At 25.5% G+C, this 18,870-nt stretch overlaps 1 protein-coding gene across 1 annotated transcript in view; it reads right to left on the bottom strand.

Moving 5' to 3' along the window:
* LOC127282868 (basement membrane-specific heparan sulfate proteoglycan core protein-like) overlaps positions 1-18,870 on the bottom strand; it is a 96,026-nt gene that overhangs the window by 69,202 nt on the left and 7,954 nt on the right. The window contains exons 2-8 of the mRNA XM_051307418.1: positions 3,996-4,173; positions 3,697-3,884; positions 3,319-3,469; positions 2,838-3,006; positions 2,417-2,577; positions 1,228-1,365; positions 389-592 (exon numbers count right to left, since the gene is read on the bottom strand). Coding sequence (XP_051163375.1) covers positions 389-592; positions 1,228-1,365; positions 2,417-2,577; positions 2,838-3,006; positions 3,319-3,469; positions 3,697-3,884; positions 3,996-4,173 — 1,189 coding nt within the window. The remainder of the gene's footprint in view (positions 1-388; positions 593-1,227; positions 1,366-2,416; positions 2,578-2,837; positions 3,007-3,318; positions 3,470-3,696; positions 3,885-3,995; positions 4,174-18,870) is intronic.

Genomic DNA, 18,870 nt, shown 5'->3' with positions numbered 1-18,870 from the left:
AATTTCAATTTATATTAAAACAATTTTTACAAAATATGAAAATAATTTTATACGCAGATAAACTTATTTTCCATTAAACAACAATACATGATATAAATCTCATATATATGATAATTATTCAAATTATTAATTTATAATAATAATTAATTAATAATTTTTTAAATTATTAATTAATTATTTAAACAAATTCATCGACATATGTACAAGTTATTAAAAAAAAGATTATACATTTATAAAAGAAACATGAAGCATATAAATACGAGAACAATCATGCGTAATAAGCAAAATACAGAAACGAATAATTAATTGCATTTTAAAAATTTAAGCACTATTCAGTTAAATTTTTTTTTTCCCCATCCACCGACCAATCGAAAAGGTCGTCTTATACCTGGATGTGGACAATTTTCTTCATCACTTCCATCGTCACAATCAGGAATACCATCACACATTTGAACACCACAAATACGTCGACTTCCATCGGGACATGTTACTACATCATCTGCTCGACATTTATTTTCTATTGGTCTGTATGTTGTATTGAACAATTGGTTAGAATCCGTATCTTCATCTTCATCTCGAACATGCTCAGTTGCTATGATGTCAGTATAATATTTTTTTGTTTTTGTTTTTTTTTAAATTAATTACAAAAAAATGGGATAAAAGAAAAAAAATTTGACATTTATTTTAAATTTACTTATTCATTTTTTAAAAATATAAAATTTTTTGAGATAATTATATAAATGATAAATGGCTCAATTTAATAATAAAAATTATTTTTAACATGATTTGAAAAATGTTCTTTCAATAACTGTCAATTATTTAGTCTATTAAAATGAATAATTCAAATGATTTTTTTTTGCTGACTATTTTTAAATTGAAAAATGAATAATTATAAATAAATTCTTTCTAGGTAAAAAGCACAATTTGTACAATTTTAAAAGAAACGAGCCAAAATTAATTGAAGTTGACAGTAGTTGTGAAAAAAATTAATAAAAATTAAAACAGTTGTTACATATATTTAGTTTAGTCACATTTAATAAGAGATAAATCTCATTTGATTTGAGAGTTGTGGGACATTTTAGAAATTAGTAAAAAAAAAATTATTATTAGGACAAAAATCAAAAAACGTATAATTTCCTGTTTATAAGAAAATACGTATCAAAAAATTATATAATGCTCTTTGTCGGATTAAATTTAATATTATGTAAATATATCGAAAATACTCACTTGAAGGACAGTCCAATTCATCAGATCCATCACTACAATTTTTTATACCATCACAACGTGTATGAAGAGGAACACATGTACCACTACGACATGTCAATTCCGTTAAGCTGTTGCATTCATATGAAGGTTCGCCTACTCCTAGTTTTTTTTCAGGTACATTCAACAAGCCAAATCCAGATGAAAATCAAACATGTAAAGAATTAAAAATAAAAAGGCAAAATAAGATTATAAAAACTTAAATGAAAAAAATTATTGCAAAAATAATTAAATTTATATAAAGAAGAAAATAAAATAAAATTAATATAAACTTTCTTCTTTTGCTTGAAAAATTTAATTATACATTATAGGTGTCATATAAAATTTATATAAGGAGATATAAATGAGATAATATTTAATTTAATATTAAAATATTGGTACTTAAAATTTATCTCTATGAAAAATTATTATCAATGAAATAAAATTCTTTATAATGAAAAATAAAAATATGTATTTAATGTTATTAATATCTATTTATATGCAGTTAAAAATAGATGAAAAAATATAATAAATTAATGATTTAAAAAATAATTTAATAATTAATTAATCAATTAATTAATTTTGAACCGATTTATTCAAAATTTTTTATAATTTCATATTTTGGTAAAAAAATTAAATTCATGAATACTTTGCATTTTTTGTGAAAGAAAACGAATTTTAGTTCCAACACTATTCTTGTAAGTAGTAGTGTCAATCAAGTGAAACTTGAAGTGCCAGTCTCACTATGACATTACACTACTACTTACGAAAAGTGAAACGAAACGATGATTTTTTCACACAAAAAATGGCTAGTAATTTTTATTTTCTAACTAATTAACATAAATAACTGCATATTAAATAAATTTTACATTTTAACTAATAAAAAATATTTAATAGCAAATTAATGTAAAAAAAACAATTTGTTTGTTTACATTCTTAAAAAGCAAAAACTATTATAATTTTCTAAAAAAAAATAATTAGCATAACATTGACATAATTTTTTAAATGCTTTTAATGATTCATGCATTTTTAAAACTAATTCTTGATTTATATACATATTTCCATGCATGTACAGTAATAAAAATAGAAATCATCCTAATGAAAAAATTAATTATACTAATAAATATAAAAAATAAATATATAAATAAAAACTATGAGAAAATAATTAACTTACCTTGAAAACTACGGAATGAAAATCCCTCTGGACTCACTTGGATATAACCCAAACTGTGGAGTTGCAGATTTGTTTCAAGAATGTTTCGCACCTCATCCTCGTTAGAAATTGAGGTTCCAATGTCAAGTGTAACTTGAGACTTGAAAGCGTCGGTTGTATTTCTGAAAATAGACGCATTTTATCTTTATAATATATATATATATATATATATATATATATATATATATATAGGTATACATAATTCATATTAACACCAAGTGAGATAAATTTTACAAATAATATATATAGAATAGAAAAATTGTAAACCGATTAGTCACAAAAGAAATCAAATTGATATATATATATATATATACATTTTTTTATGAACGTCTTATCAATATTGAAGAAATGACTATATCTTTATAATAAGAAAAATTCTTACTCTATCTTGACGACAGTGACATGTGTAAAATCCTCGGGTGCTTCTTTTTGATATAATCGTGCTAATGTTTCTGTTAAATTGTAACTCAATGCTTTGTATTCCTGGGAATTTCTATCAGCATAGTCCCTTCTGTATGGCTCGCCAATTGTAAGAGTAGCTCGATAAAATCCTAGAAAATTACAATTTGCATTATTTCGACGCATTAATTTAAATTTAAAAAAAACGAATTCTTTTTGAGTCTATTTTTTCCATAAAATGTTATTAGTATTTTCCCTCTTGTTTCCTTGATAAATATTATTTGATACTTTTATATTATTTTTATCGTTCAGGTATATTTATTTAAAAAATACTACTTAGAAGAAAATATAAAATTTTACGTAAATCGAAAAATCTGATTTAAATAAAAAATCGTATTTAAAAATTTGTTTTAATTGATTTTTATTTGCTATTAAATTATATATTTTATTGATTAATAACTCACTTGTCTTTTTCGAATCAGTTCTTCTGGGTGGATCCAAATCAATGGCACTTCCTTCAGCCTCTCCTGATCCAACAAGATCTTCATCATCACTTGTTCGATACCTGGTTTCTGTCCGTCGACTTTCTGCCATATGTCCAATGTCATTTGATTGCTGTCATATTTTAATATACAATTAATCATTTCGTAACATTTAATTTTTGTATGTTTTTGTTTTTTAATAAAATTGAGTTTTTTCATTCAGATATTTTTTATTTATATTATTTTTTTTTCTATTTACTGAAAAATTCAACAAAAAAAAGTTCCAAATAGGAATTTATGCAATATTTATAATAAAGAAAAATAAATTTTTGAAAATTATTCTTTTTTTCATCCACTTACATCGTTTCTATGTTCTTCATCAACCAAAGATTCTCCATCATAGATGGTATTTTCTTCACCGCTTTCCCGTGCCACTCTGTTTGACGAGAAATTATTTCCATGATCGACGGTATTTTTTTGAGTTGTACTGTCTTTGAAAAGCGTTTCATCATCGTCAATCAATGGAGCAACAATCTCTTCTTTTTCTTCTAGAAAAAAAAATATTAATTTAATATCTTAGAATCATATTTAATAAAAATTGCAAATCAAACTAAAAATTTTAATTCTTCTTAAAAAATGCTATAAATATTTTACTAAACCTGGAACGACTGTAGTAGTTGTTGTTGTCGTAGTCGTTGAAGCTGATTTCGAAGGAGATGTAAACCAATCTAAAAATCCCCGTTTTATCCTTTGCAAAATAGATTCATCCTGATGTTTCACTACAAGAGGGATTTCAGCCTCAGACAGTCTATTTTCAGCAAACACCAAATCGTCATTCTGTAACAAATCACAAAAAAGGAATTAATTTTTCTCAATTTAATCCCATCAATCATTTCACATTTTTTTTATATCTTTTTATCAAAAATAAATTACCAAAAAAACAATATTTATTTTAAAAAAGGTATTTTTTATGCAAAACAAAAGATATTTAAAATAAAATCAGCCAAATATGAAAGAAAAAAGAAAAGAAAAGAATTGCATCTTTAGATGCATTTTGTCTGACTTGTGAATCAAACAGACAGAGAGACATGCATTGCTTATAAATGTGTGTGTTTCATTTATATACATGTGTATACGGACATTTATATTTGAGACCTGAAACGCATAAGGTCGTATCTCCAAGTATTCTCACGTGCCTCTCATAAAGAACCAATTCGCACCTAAACATACGATATAAATTCAAGTTCGGTGAGCCATTCCGTTCGAATCTTCGTCGTGATTCGTTCAACTATATATATATATATAGGGACTTAAAACTGCCCACCAGATACTTGAGGTCAATGAGGTATTTTGCCAAGAAATTGATGAACCATAGACAGCTTCTTTTAGTTCAAAAAGAAGAAAAATCGCTAAATCGTTTTATATATCTATAGAGGAATTTTTAACTTGGTTATATATATATAAACACGAATGTCCTAGCTTTAAAACAAGAACTTTTCTCAAAAAAGGCAGTAATAAAATTATTAAAAAAAAATAAACATAAAAAAGAATAATATAAATTCTGGGAAGAATATATATCAGGTAGTATATTTTTTCACGAGTTTCTTTCTATTGAGAAGAATTTTATCCTTCATTTTATATTTCACTGTTTTTTTTTATTGCTTCTTCAAAACAATGAAACTAAAAACAATTAAAAATATGCGTTGATTAATCATATAAATAATTCAATCTGTAGAAAATAACTTTAATTAGTAGTACTCTCTAAATCTGAATTAGTAAAAATGTTTTACTAATTGAAATTAGTGACTCACTTTTTGCTTTAGAATTAGTTAAATTTTACTAATTGTTAGTAAAAGTTACTAATAATTAGTAAAATTTTACTAATTCAGAAGCAAAAAGTGAGTCACTAATTCAAATTAGTAAACATTTTTACTAATTCAGATTTAGAGAGTAAAATTCTCTAAAAACTGAAATTTAATTGAAATTGAAAATTTACAAAATTCGAAAATAATAAGAATATTTTAAAAATTGTTCACTATAGAATTTCACCTCTTGAAACTTGTGACAATGAAAAGATTTTAATATAATGTCTATTCAACAAAGCTGTTATATTAAATTACGTTATGCTTGCTGTCTATAAGATAGCAATTCAAAACCGGAAGTTACAGATCCCATAAGATAAAAGATTCCAGTGAGTTTTTTTTTATAATTATTTTCTTTAAAATATAATTTATTAATTAATAGTCAGAATATGGATAAAATTAACAAAACAAAAAAATTGTAAATTAATAAATGAATCGAACAATAAATTATTAAATTCTCTTTTAGATATGAAAAAAAACATTTGATAAGATTAGGCGCCTTTAAAATGACGTTTATGAGATGATGAAGTCATACTTTCGAATTACATAATTTGAACTTGCTTCTAATGAGGATAACGACATCACGCCTAGCATTTTATTAATCTTAACTCGAGCAACGCTAAATGTTTTTTCACGATACTTATTGTTATGATAGTTACTTTTCATGAACAAAATCAATTTTAATATAATAATTTTTAATAATTTAAATACTAATAATTATATAATTATTAAAAAAAAGTTTAAAAAAAAACGCCACAGAGAATAAAACACGTAATTCACAAGGGGTATTAAGATTGTTAATTTTTTCCAGCTCGACTTCATATATAAAAAAAATAAAAAAAAGAGGTGAGATAAGAAGGCCTCTCTACGGGACATGGATGTAGGAGAGACGAAACTTTGTTATTCTGGACAAGTTTTACGTGGGATTTTCCGACTAAGTCCAGGATCCTTTTCGCAAGAACTACTACGTGCTCATACTTCGACAAAACATGTCCTATCATCCAAAATCCTTAAGATGCATGGGAGATACGTGTGTTAAAAGCCATCTCATAATTTCGCATTCCAATCATCGACATATATTTTCCCTTTTTGACACAAAAGAAAAAATATATGTCAAACTAATTAATAAATTTACGATATAAATTTCAGAGATATTTGTGAAGAGATACAAGATTTTTTTTTTCCCCTTTTTTTAAAAAAAAATATTACTCGTCCTATATTTGGAAAATATATTTACTTGCTCACAAGAGGAAAATTTCACACTCAACTCGTAAAATTGTGTGTAAATATTAAATTTTTGAAACACAAGTTGGTATTATAAAAAAGCGTTCTAATTTAATTTAAAAAAAAAAAAAAAGAAAAAAAAAATTCCCAGGTGTGTTGTATACACACAGAGAAAAACTGCTTTGATTCCCGCATCCATTGATATTCAACGACGATTGAAATAATCTAATTCATTATATATAAATACGAGAGACAGATATAACCTTTTAGCTTTCGTGCAAAAACATATCCTACCAACATTCTGTCACTATTAATTAACTCTAAATAAATTAGCACCTTGACTATAAAAATAAAATTAGAATAAATATTTCAAAAAAATGTTTCACGATAAAATATATATTTCGCATATTTCAAAAAAAGTATATAAATTAAGAAGAGTTATAAATCTGTTTTAATGTCTCAAAAATATTAATGGGCAAATACTACTTTTATATAAAAGAAAATAAAAATATTATCTACCCGAAAAAAAGAAGAGATATAGTTATGTACTTATAGAAGAGTTCGTCATGATTCTCAGGTGTTCGAAGGAGAGTATGATATTATAGATGGAAGTGGAGAAATCCCCAATTTAAGGGACTTCTCGAGGGCGTCAACTTAACGAAAATATACGTTAGCGTCGTGCTTGTGGGGAAGGTGAAAATGAGTGTGTGTGTGGGGAAAAGAAGAAGAAGAAGAGAGTCCAGGAGGCGATCGTCTTTTGTCTTAAGCCAGGGGGGTATATTAATGTGAAGAACATGCTACACGACCGTTGAAAAGAGCAAGTACCGTCGACAGAATACTAAAGAGGCATCGCCAAATCTTTCGAAGAAGACCTCGTTTAACCGCGCCTTTGCATTTTAACAGCCTCTCGCGCCAAGATGTAAGAGAGAGAGAGGGAACAACTTATAAAGAAAACTGAGGGAAAAAAAAATTGCCTTAAGACAGATGGCAACTGAGGAAAAAAAAAGACCTATTGAATCCTGTCAAACAAATTGCCAGCGAGAAAGTTACACGACTTTTTTATATACCCTCTTCATCACGCTAATATCTCTCTAAAATTTTAACAAATTTTTTCAAAATAGTATTATTTACTCTATTTCTTTTTTTTCCCTCGCATTTAATTATATATATATATAAATTTTTGCGCTTTGAAGAAAATCTGAACACGTGTGCTGATTCCCAGAGAGAAAAGAATCGCGATTTACACTGAGATTCTGTGCGAGGATGATCTTATATGAACTTTCATATCCTCTAGCGGTCACAAGTGGGATTTTTTTTTTTTTTTTTTTTTTTTGTCAATTCTTCCAACTGTGCACTCCAGAGAACTAAATTGCGGAAGCTAAAGAAGACTTTTGTTTTAGTCATTCTATATAAAAAGAATATATATAACTACACATATATATATATAGCTAAAAAATATATTTCTGTATATTAAATGTATAAAAAATTATTAAAGCTCTTCTTTTATTTTGTAAATCTCTAATAGAAAAAAAGATTCCGGAAAACTTTAAAGTCTATAAACGAAATTATCATAATTTTAAATTAGTTTTTTCCCAAAAATATAAATATTAAAATTTAGTTAAAAAACTAAAACTATGTCAAAAAAAAGTAAGATAAGTCTTTAGACCTATTTTCTCTCTCTCATTCTCTGAAAATTTTTTCCTTGTTTTTTCACTGTTCCCTCTGTCTCATTTTTTTTTTCTGTGATTTTCCCATTCTTTGGCTTTTTTTCGGGCGGCACGAGCAAGTGAAACCCGAGGCGATGAGTGGCGGTCTCTCAACAAATTACGAAACTCACTTACCACTTATGTGATCCTTCATATATATATATCACATCGTACCAACACACGACGACAACCCCTTTAAACACCTTAAACGTTCCACAAGTAGTCTAAATTACACCCCATATAAAAAAATCTTTTTATCTAAAAATTAAAAAAAAAAAGGATCGTTAATTCTTAATTACCAATAAATAAAAAATTGTAAAAAACAATCAGATATTATTTCTATACAATTTTTTAATAAAAAAAAATATTTATGTTGAAAAAAGAAGCACGACGAACTTATGTGAGTAGGAACTCGGCCGTAGTATATATAACTTTCCGAGATGAAACAAATGCTTTGTATTCTTCTCTTTTATAAACATTTGAAAATGAACGCTGATCCAAGAAGAGACACAGAGAGAACAAAATAGAAACAGAAAGAAAGAGAGAGAAAAAAAAATAGAAAAAGTTGAATAGGGGTGAGAATATATAAGACTATATATATGGATGAAAGATTGGTTGTGTACATATCAAGAATATGTATGTATATATTTTTTTACAAAAATACCTAATTTTTTTTTTCCAAATATAAAAAAATTAGATTTTGAATTCAAATAATTCTATTTTATACAGAAAAGTATTTTTTCCACAAATTTCTAATTATATATTATATGTAACATTTTCTAAAAAATTTCGCTTCAACCAAATATTTACAAGTCTGCTTCTAAAAGTCACATTATTTCAGCGCGTTTAAAAAAAAAAAAAAAAACATTTCACCCGCGCGAAGTTTAGAAATGTTTACAGAAAACGTTAAACCATGAAGTTAGTATCTAAATGACAGAATTCTCTTCAAACACTTTCTATTTCACACAAAATGATTTAACACATTAACAAATTTTATTTGTGTTCAAAATTTTTCCCCTAGTTTCAAAAAACTTTTTTATAAAAAATATTTTCTTTTTTTTAAAATCATTTTTGTCTATAATGAAAATCATTTCTTTTTTTGATTGTAAATTATTACAAAGAGGGGATTCTTGAAAACTAAATCGAAAACAAGAAATTATTAATTCGCATAAAAATTGAGATGATAATCTGTCACATGATTCAGTAAATTTAGGCTAAATACGATAAGTCCACTTGTTGCACACATGATGTCACAATTTGAAAATAAAAATGAGCGACGTTGATACTGCAATAAAAACTGCAATAATATCAAAGAATATACAAAATGTGATTCTACTTCGTTATTGACTTGTTAATTTTGACCTCGTGGTGAAAGAGATGAAACATGAAACGCCCTCGAGGAATTCTCGTAAAAAGATCCTCTTGCAGCATCCATTCTATTAATATCACAAAAATCTAACGACATATTTAATAAATACCTAATTTATATAAATATTTTTAAATAATAAAGAAAAATGAAAAAAGCCTCAGAATTGTGGAAATTAGAGTGTTTGGTAAAAATGACAAGAAGAAGAAGAAAAAAAAAGGAGTCGCGCGCCAGAAAAAGACATCCTTCCGTGTCTGAACGTAGCGAGACAAAAAGAAAAAAAAAGAGGGGAAAAAACCTGTGCTCGCAAGTAGTAGGGGGTGTTCAAGAGTTCTGTACTACTATTTTTTTCCCCAACCATTTTTTACCCTCTCTCGCACTTTTTGTCTCTTTTTCTTTTTCCCTACTATACTCTGTTTCAATTCTGTTTTACTGTCGCCTTAGTGCAGCTTACTATGAAACTGTCCTAATAGTCTATTGTCTAACATTCAAGCGACAAATTCTCATCCCTTCTCTAAAACACTTCTTATACACCCTTCGTGATTCTCTATCTCACTCTTTCTCATTGTACACTTCTCACAATCGACCACCACTACTCATTTTTTTCTCAACCTTGCCCTTTCTTTTCTCTCTCTCTCTCTCTCACTTGTGAAAAAAATTCAATTTTTTGTCAAAGAAATCTGTTTTTTTTCACCTTGACATCTTTCTTTTGAAAAAAAATCTTTTTTCCAATTTTAAAACAGATTCAGTTTATGAAGGAAAAAAATATGAAAATTGTTAAAAATAAATTAATTTTTAAAAATATTTCTTTGAAGAATTCTAAATAAAAGCAAATATTTGATCCATAAATAAAAAAAACTCAAGAAAATTGAATTGTGTGAATATCACGAATTCACCAATTCGAGAGGCATTTATATAAAATAAAGCCTGACACTCGTAAATCGTTTTATATATATGACTCAATATGCTAACGCATATAAGTTCAAGCTGCTGTTAATAGTGACTCATCATCCGTGAATAAACCAGTCAAAATGAAATTTACCGATGACCAAATAATTTTACTTTTGTTTTTCTAATTGCAGAAAAATTTAACTTAAAATAAGATCAATTTAATTATTAGTTTTTTAAAAAAAAAAGCTCAAATTGAATAAAAATAAAAGCGTAGCTTAAAATTATTTTCGAATAACCAATAATAATAATAATAATAATAATTAAATCAAATTTCCAAATTGAATTTACCAATATTATAATAGCGGTATAATTATTATACGAAAAAAAATTTAATTTCAAAAAAAAAAAAAAAACCGACCTATTCTTGCTTCGCCCATAATCAAGCATTAATGAGAGCAGATGTTCACCCTCAGCTTCTCTACTAATAGTTGAGCTTAATTGTATTGTAATTGGAAACATAATACGAAAGATATTTTCATATATACCTACTCAATTTCTAAAACAGGTACAGAGTTACAAATTGAAATATTACTTAATCAATGCGTAAACGATTTATATATATAATCAAAACTATATATTTTTTTAAAAAATGCAATCAAAAATTAAAAAGAAAGCTCAAATAAATTCATATCAAGAGGAAATGCAAAATTTGCATATAATGAATTTTATCAAAACTATTAATAAATTAAATCGAGATACGAACGTATAAATATTTATTTTTTTCTTTTTAATTTCTAATAAAAATTTATGCAAAATAATGCAAAAAAAAAAAACATTTTTTGACAGATATGACAAACAAAACGTAAGGTTTATAATTAGTCAACCTCCTTTTAATATTAAAAATAAGATTGCAGCTTTTTTTTGTATCCGTATTTTTAAATATCGCATATACATTTGAAAAATTATAAATAATTTTTTTTTTAATAATAATAATACGGGATAGGAAATTTCTTGTTGAAAAAAAAATCCTTTAAATTATAAGTAAATGCGTGGCTGTATTTTTTTCCCTCCAACTTTTTTTTTTTTTTCTTTCCTTCTTTCTTCTTTTAATCCCCATCAGAAAATCAGGTTTCCAGACTCGGAAGCTTTGGTGCTTATGTCATACGCGTTTATCGAAAGCGAGATCGTTACCTTTCATGCCCCACCTACACACACGATTATTACAGATTCGTTCTGTGAATCAGACTGTAAATATATACTGACTTTTTAAATGCTACCAAAGTTTTCAATGGAACTTTTTTGCAGCCGCCACACCATTTTTTTTTGCTGCCCTTATGTGAATGTTTTGAAAAAAAAATATTTTTAAAGAACTACGCTTCATTAAAAGAAAGAAAAAATAGTCAAAGAATTTTACAAAAAAAAAGTTAAACAACTGTTTTATAAAATTAAATAAAAATAGCTTATCTTGAACTTTCTGATTTAACTTCATGCTTTATGGTCTATTATTGAAAGATCATTTCCTACGGTATTCAAATAATTCTTCGAAGTGGATTAATACCTGACGCTTCAGGCACTTTTGTATAGAGAAAATCACCGCCTACATCAGTCCAGTAATCATATATAATATCTAATGTTATGCATCTGCATTTTGCCAGTAGTCTGAACTAGCAAATCTACCTCATTGTGAATTACGTCATTTTTTTAAAGTAAAATCACTAAATAATAATCAGTAATCAATAAAATACACTGGAAACAAAATTCAAATAATCGGTTACTTTACTATTATCAAATGAATATTCATTTGAAATTCCTGACACTATGAATTATAAAATAACGAAAAAATATTTTAATTATACATATTTGAAAAATGAGAGGGAAACATTAATAAAATATATTCTATCATTAAAAAAATTGTAATAATTAAAACAAAAGAGAAAGGAAGTTTGATAAAATCTATAAAATATTTTATGAGACAAAAAAAAGTTAAAATCTAACAAAAAGAATCTTTTTTTCAAAAAGTATTGAAGAAGATTTAATATATATATATATATATGTGTGAGACACATATTTGTTTGAAGAGCGAGCTGATGACTATTGAAGAAAGCCTCTAATAGCTCCTTGACATTCGAGAAAGAACACAGATGCAGCATTGTCAAAAAAATTAGAGACGAGCTAAGTTCTGTGCCGATTAGCACAATACAAGATGAAAGCGCATGGGTCAACAAACGTGCTGAACAATTTACTCTTTCTAGATATACGCAGAGAATATCTAATGAACTTCCACATTTAACTGTATTATTTAATTTTCTTTTTCAAAAAAAACAACTTAAAAAATTTATATTAAACTAAAAATTTATAATGTAAATTAAAAATGTAATTATAAGATATTTTTAAAATTAAGAAGAAAATTAAATCCAAACTAACGTTTCAAATTGAGCTTAAAACAAGAATCCTTTTTTACAACAACGATTTCTGATTACTGAAGTGTTTGTCGAGCTGTTAAAATGCCGAAGAAAATCAATCATAAAAAAAGTACCCTCTCTCTTTCTCTAAAGAATCCTCTTGAGTTATACAGAAGTGACTGTTATACCATTATGGCATGCATCTGCAAAGTATGTTTGACTGGGATCCGAAATTAGCTGATCTTTCTCCGTAAAGTCTTAGTGTCTAGGCTTATATGTATCTATATAGATATAAAAAAAACTACTGTCAGCGCACGTATATCTTTTCTATTTTCAGAATCTGAAAATATTTACCCCCCAATCATGAAAAAATAACACGCGACGCCTTTCTTTTTTTTGTATACAAAATTTATTACCCCAACGCATGTTTCTATTATAAAAGAAGAGAGATAATTCGATTTTATTGTCATTTCTAAATATATAGGCCTTTTTTATAAATATACTATTAATAAAATTCAATATAACAAATGTATATCATTTTTATATAAATTATTTCCTATTAAAAATTGAAAATTCATTGCTCGAGAAATCTGTGTTAATTAAAAAAAACTTTCTTTAAGTCGAAAACTAATGAGTCCATCGCTGGGCTTCATATACAATTCGACGAAACTTGTGATCTGATATGTTGAGATCTCTTCTGCGTCATTAATTTCAACGCGTGTGACGTTTGAAATTTTTAAGAAACATTATGTGAGAATCACTGATGACTGTGAATTGACACTGATGATGAAAGATAATTTGCAAATTGTCAATAAAAAGAATAGAAACTGTCAACCCGTTTTTAAAATAAAAAAAATAATTTTCATATTTAATTATTTCCAATAATTTAAATTTCCTATTTTTATTATACTTTTCGATATTTTCTTTCATGAATTTTTTATTATTTTTTATTATACGATCGACAAAAGATTAAATTAAAATACATACAATTCATCAATGACAAAGATGTAAAGTATGTCCTCGAAAGATCCCGGCCAAAGATTTTTTTTTTTTTTTTAAAGCTACTATACATGGTTGGGATTTTCATTGACCTCTCTTATGAAATACTTTTTCGTGTGTCACTTTCTCTGCGCGCAATAAAACGCGAATAACTAAAGACCCACACAAAAAATAAAAGCGTTAAATTTTTTTTCCACATAAATTTAATAGAATACAAATTAAGCACCGTCTTCTCGAAAAATTATATGATACAAGTAGAAATTACCCGTCAGTGTCAGACAAAACGTGTACTATTTTTAAAAAAAAATTTAAAACCTCAAATCAAAATAACCTTTACATTATATGCCATATATTAATAACAAGAAACAAAATTTTATTTATCAATTTGTCGAGAAAAAAAAATATCTATAATTCAGCATTTAATAATTGCTTCTTCCAAGTTTGCTCTCAATTTTTTTTTTTTTTTTTATTAATTTTTCAGGAAAAAGCGCGCACGGTCTTTTAAAAATGAAAATACAGTGTAAAAATAAAAAAATATATATAAATAAATAATAAAAAATTGTATTTAAATTGACAACTGATAATAGAAAATTAGAAATTATTATTTAGCTATTGGTATAAATATATAAGATATATATAACAATATATATTATGAAAAAAATTTAAATATTTTAATCCTCGCGCACATTCATTCATATATCCACGAACTCATTTTTTCTTCTTTATCTTAACCCGACTTCACAAATCGCTCTATACAGAAATTCATACGCGCGACAAAAATTTCTATATACAAAAAATACCAGGTCAAGTCACTTAACCAACAAAAGAAATTATCCCACATTATTTTAAAAAGTAAAGCTTTTTATCATTTTTTTTTGTGTTTGAAATTACGAGATTTATTAAATCTTATATATTTATATATAATAAACTTCATTATTATATATACATAATAAAGTTAAATAGATATATAAAAATTAAATTGAAAATAAAATCATTAGAATTAAATATATTTTTTTGCTAAAAACTCACCAGTAGTTAAAGTACAGAAATTGAAGAATAGAATGAATTTGGTCCTTACCTGTAATCAGAAATAAATAAATTAATTTATAACTCAAAAGTTTTAGAATTTTTAATAGTACAATGAGTATAATAATATATTAATAGTAATAATAATAAAAATATTATAATAATATTTATAATAATATTTATAATAATATTTATAATAATATTTATAATAATATTTATAATAATAATATTATTATAAAATATTATTTAATAGAATCTTATGAGCAGAGGGCTTGAATTTTATCTGAAAAGTTGAGATCCACTGATTTACAACTGATAAGGTATCGCCTTTTCTTTGCGGCTGTATCCCAGCGCATTTTCGTCTCACCTTAATGAGAAACAAGAAGTTTAGTATATATATGTATAGCTTTGAAATACACTGGCATATGTCATGAAAAGAATAAAGAATACTTCATTTGCTTTTTTTCTTTCTTTAATTTTTTTTTTCCATTTTTCTCATACCATCATTTCTTTGAATCTAATTAACAATTCAAAGAAAAAGAAAACAAAATTTTTAAAAGAAAAAAAAAACAAAAGGTGTTAATCACTTTAAAATAAAAAAGTTTTCTTAACACATGTGCAAAATATGAAAATTATCAAACCGACTAAAAATTTTTTAAATATAATTATAAATTGAAAGTAATTTTAAAGTAACAAAACTTTTTATTTCCCTTTAAAAAAAAAATGGAGTATATAAAATGTGACCAAAAGATGTAAAATTAAAAAGAAAAGAAATTAAAAGAGAGAGAAAAAAAAATACGAAGAAAGTTGAGAGAGAGGAGTAAAAAAAAACCGGAGGATGTGCTAAAGATAGATTAACCACAGAGGCTCGGGAGATTCGACCTTAATCTGAACGAATTGTGTGTGAGCTGTTCAGTTAATTTATCTGATGATCGTTCAGCTGCATAATACATATCGTAATTCACATTTTAATAACATATTTGATATCGAAGTGTCAAAAATAAGAAAAAAACATATTTTGTAATTTTATATATAATTAAACAAAATTATTAATCAATTAATTTTAATTAATTATAATTATATATTTAATTTCAAAAATCAAAATATAATAATAATTACTAAATTAATTTTATTTCCTTTTTAAAATATATATTGTTGACAAAATAAATATTTTATCGCAAAGAACTTTTTGGCGGAAACCCTTTTTTTTGGTAATTTTAAACAATTAATACTCCAACATGATTATTGACAATTTCATTAGTGAGTTCTAATAAAAACATATCATCAATACTCTAGATAACTAACAATCAGAGCCAAAATAATAAGAATATCCTGTTTTTTCATTATTAATTCATAGCTAAATTTAGGTAGAATCATTTCATTAATTATATAATCAATTCAATAATAACCGAATAAGTTCAAATAAATAACCAATTTTTTTTAAACAAATTATCGCCACAGAAAATTTTCTATAGAATTTTTATAGAATGGAAAAAAAAATTCATTGTTTAAAAATATTTGCGTATATAATAAAATTCATATTAACCTTCAATTTCATTGAAACCAATTATCTATCAGTTTCTCATCAAATGTCAAGTATCAATTTAGTCATATAAGAAAATTTAAAATGTATATATATGAACTGTTACAATTATTTGTCAAGGACATGTAACATTTGTCATCATCAAAATAATCATAATATAAATTTATTGTAACCGATTTACGAAAAAAATATATTTCCGACGATAAGATACAAAATATATACATATATCAAAGTCCAAATACATTTTTTATGAATGATCTTTTTGAATGTAAAGATTTCTTTGTGTTTTCTTTATTAAAACTGAAAATTTTTTTTTATTATCATTCCTTTTTTTATTCAAATTAATAAATGGTAAAAAAAATATAATTTATGAATAATAAATAAATTACTGCAATTGTTACATAACTGACAAGTGGCTGCCACAACATTTTAATATAGATTACTAAAGCAATACAATTTTAATGCATAAAATATTGAATCTAATCGTTGCGATTCTAATCGATATCATTTATACAAAGTATAATAAAAATAAAATTAATGAATCATGTATTACATACACCTAATAATATCTTTACGCCTTTATAAATAAAGATTAAACAAAATATGCAATTTACAATCAGAATTGTAATTGAATATTTTAAATTTTTTTTAAATTTTTGTCACAACAAAGTTATTTTCATTCACGCAGACTGTTAAGGGGGGTTTTAATACATAAGTAAGGTTAATTTTATAAATATTCGACAGCAAAAGGATACATTTCATACATTTAACGAGCTTTGTATGATGTCATGAACTATATTTACCAGTTCCGAGTCGAAATTGTTCGGCAGGATAATGTAATTATCAGAACGTCACTTATTTATAAATTTATATATACTCTCGAATCTGATGTATATATAGAGTTATTTATATATTATTAATTAAGGCAACCATAAAAATTCATATTTTTTACTAAATTGTTTGGTTTCACAATTTAATTTTAATTTAGGAAGAGTAAAATTAATTTAAAATTCGTATTAAAAAAAAAAGAATTTACTTTCCCTGAATTAAAATTATTTTTGATAGAAAAAAAATATTGATAAAAGTAATATTATTATTATATTGTAGGCCACTAAACTAGATTATATAAATTACAGCGAAGAAAACTTTGAATCTGAGAATCTATCAAATCTTCTGCCAAAAATGAATTGGCGAGGGTTTTCAAATTTATTGTTTAAATTTCCTAGTATAATTTCAAGTTGTTTGTTGTTGTCAGTGTACTGATGTTACACGAAACTGACTTATTTCTTCGTATCCTACTTTTGGCCCAGGCACGCACGTCGATGGCAAATTCAAGATTTAACTTAAATTAATCATCATCAAGATATTTTTTTTTGACATTTCAGTGATTCCTCGAATAATGGAAATCTTGCCAAACCTCCTTGTCTCGAATCACTCTCTAAGAGAGTTATATATATATATTTTTTATATTTAAAAAAATATATATCACGAAAAATAGAATAAAATTATATATGTAAAATTTTATTCTTACAAGATAAAGTACATATGATCGGAACATATAAGTATACTCGAAAATCTTTTTGTGAATTTGTGAATACACGATCCTAATCACTATCTATTCATACCTAACCCCTTCTCTCTCATCTTCTTGTTTCGAGGATTCGTGAGTTTTTCAAGGACAAAATTTGTCTGCTTTTACCTAATATATGCATTTTTACTATACATATTTCTAAATTGACAAATATAAAAAATATTGATGCCCTATTTTTCTCAAACATTTTTTGCGCATTGAAAAAAAAACAAAAAATATTAAAAGAAGAAAATCAACCAAAAATTTTGTTTATAAAATAATTGTACGCACAAGGGGTACAATGTTCCTAAAGATGTCGACCTTGTGAATGCGAGAATGAAAAACGAAGATATGTGTGGTATGGATATCAATAAATTCCATTTTATCAGCTGCTCCATAAATTTGTACTCCTAGCTTTTGTTGCTCAATGATGCATGCAAGAACCATACTATATATATATTGTGCAGTCAAGTAACAATAATTTTACTACTTTATTTAAATTCTTTTAACCATTTTAGATTTTTTTTCAAATATTCTTAAAAAAAAAACAATATTTTTGCGTTTGTAAATTAAATTAACATTTTCTTTTTTTAAATATCTAATTTTTCAAATAAATTGTATATATCTATTTAAGAAAATGATATACAAATGTATATGAAGTAATTCTATTGCTCCTGGGTAGATAATAATCTATCTTCTATAATTAAGGACCATATATTTTCTTCTATACGATTAACAGTCATAGATCAATATTCTACTTAATATCTTCAAATTTACGGTTTCAAACAATCATCATAATAATATTACACTGTCATATAAACATATAATCAAAGCTAATACGTTTCATGACGTATAATCAATTTTTTTTTTTTAAATGCATATCCGGGAGGAATCAAACTCGTTTATTAAATATGCTATTTTTCGCGTGGCAATTACGCCAAAAGA

This window comes from Leptopilina boulardi, unplaced genomic scaffold (assembly GCF_019393585.1).
Source record: "Leptopilina boulardi isolate dan_hultmark-lab unplaced genomic scaffold, ZJU_Lbou_2.1 LbouV2_302, whole genome shotgun sequence".
Taxonomy (NCBI): domain Eukaryota; kingdom Metazoa; phylum Arthropoda; class Insecta; order Hymenoptera; family Figitidae; genus Leptopilina; species Leptopilina boulardi.
The sequence above is the reverse complement of the archived record's forward strand: the minus strand, read 5'-3'. Positions and strand labels throughout refer to the sequence as shown.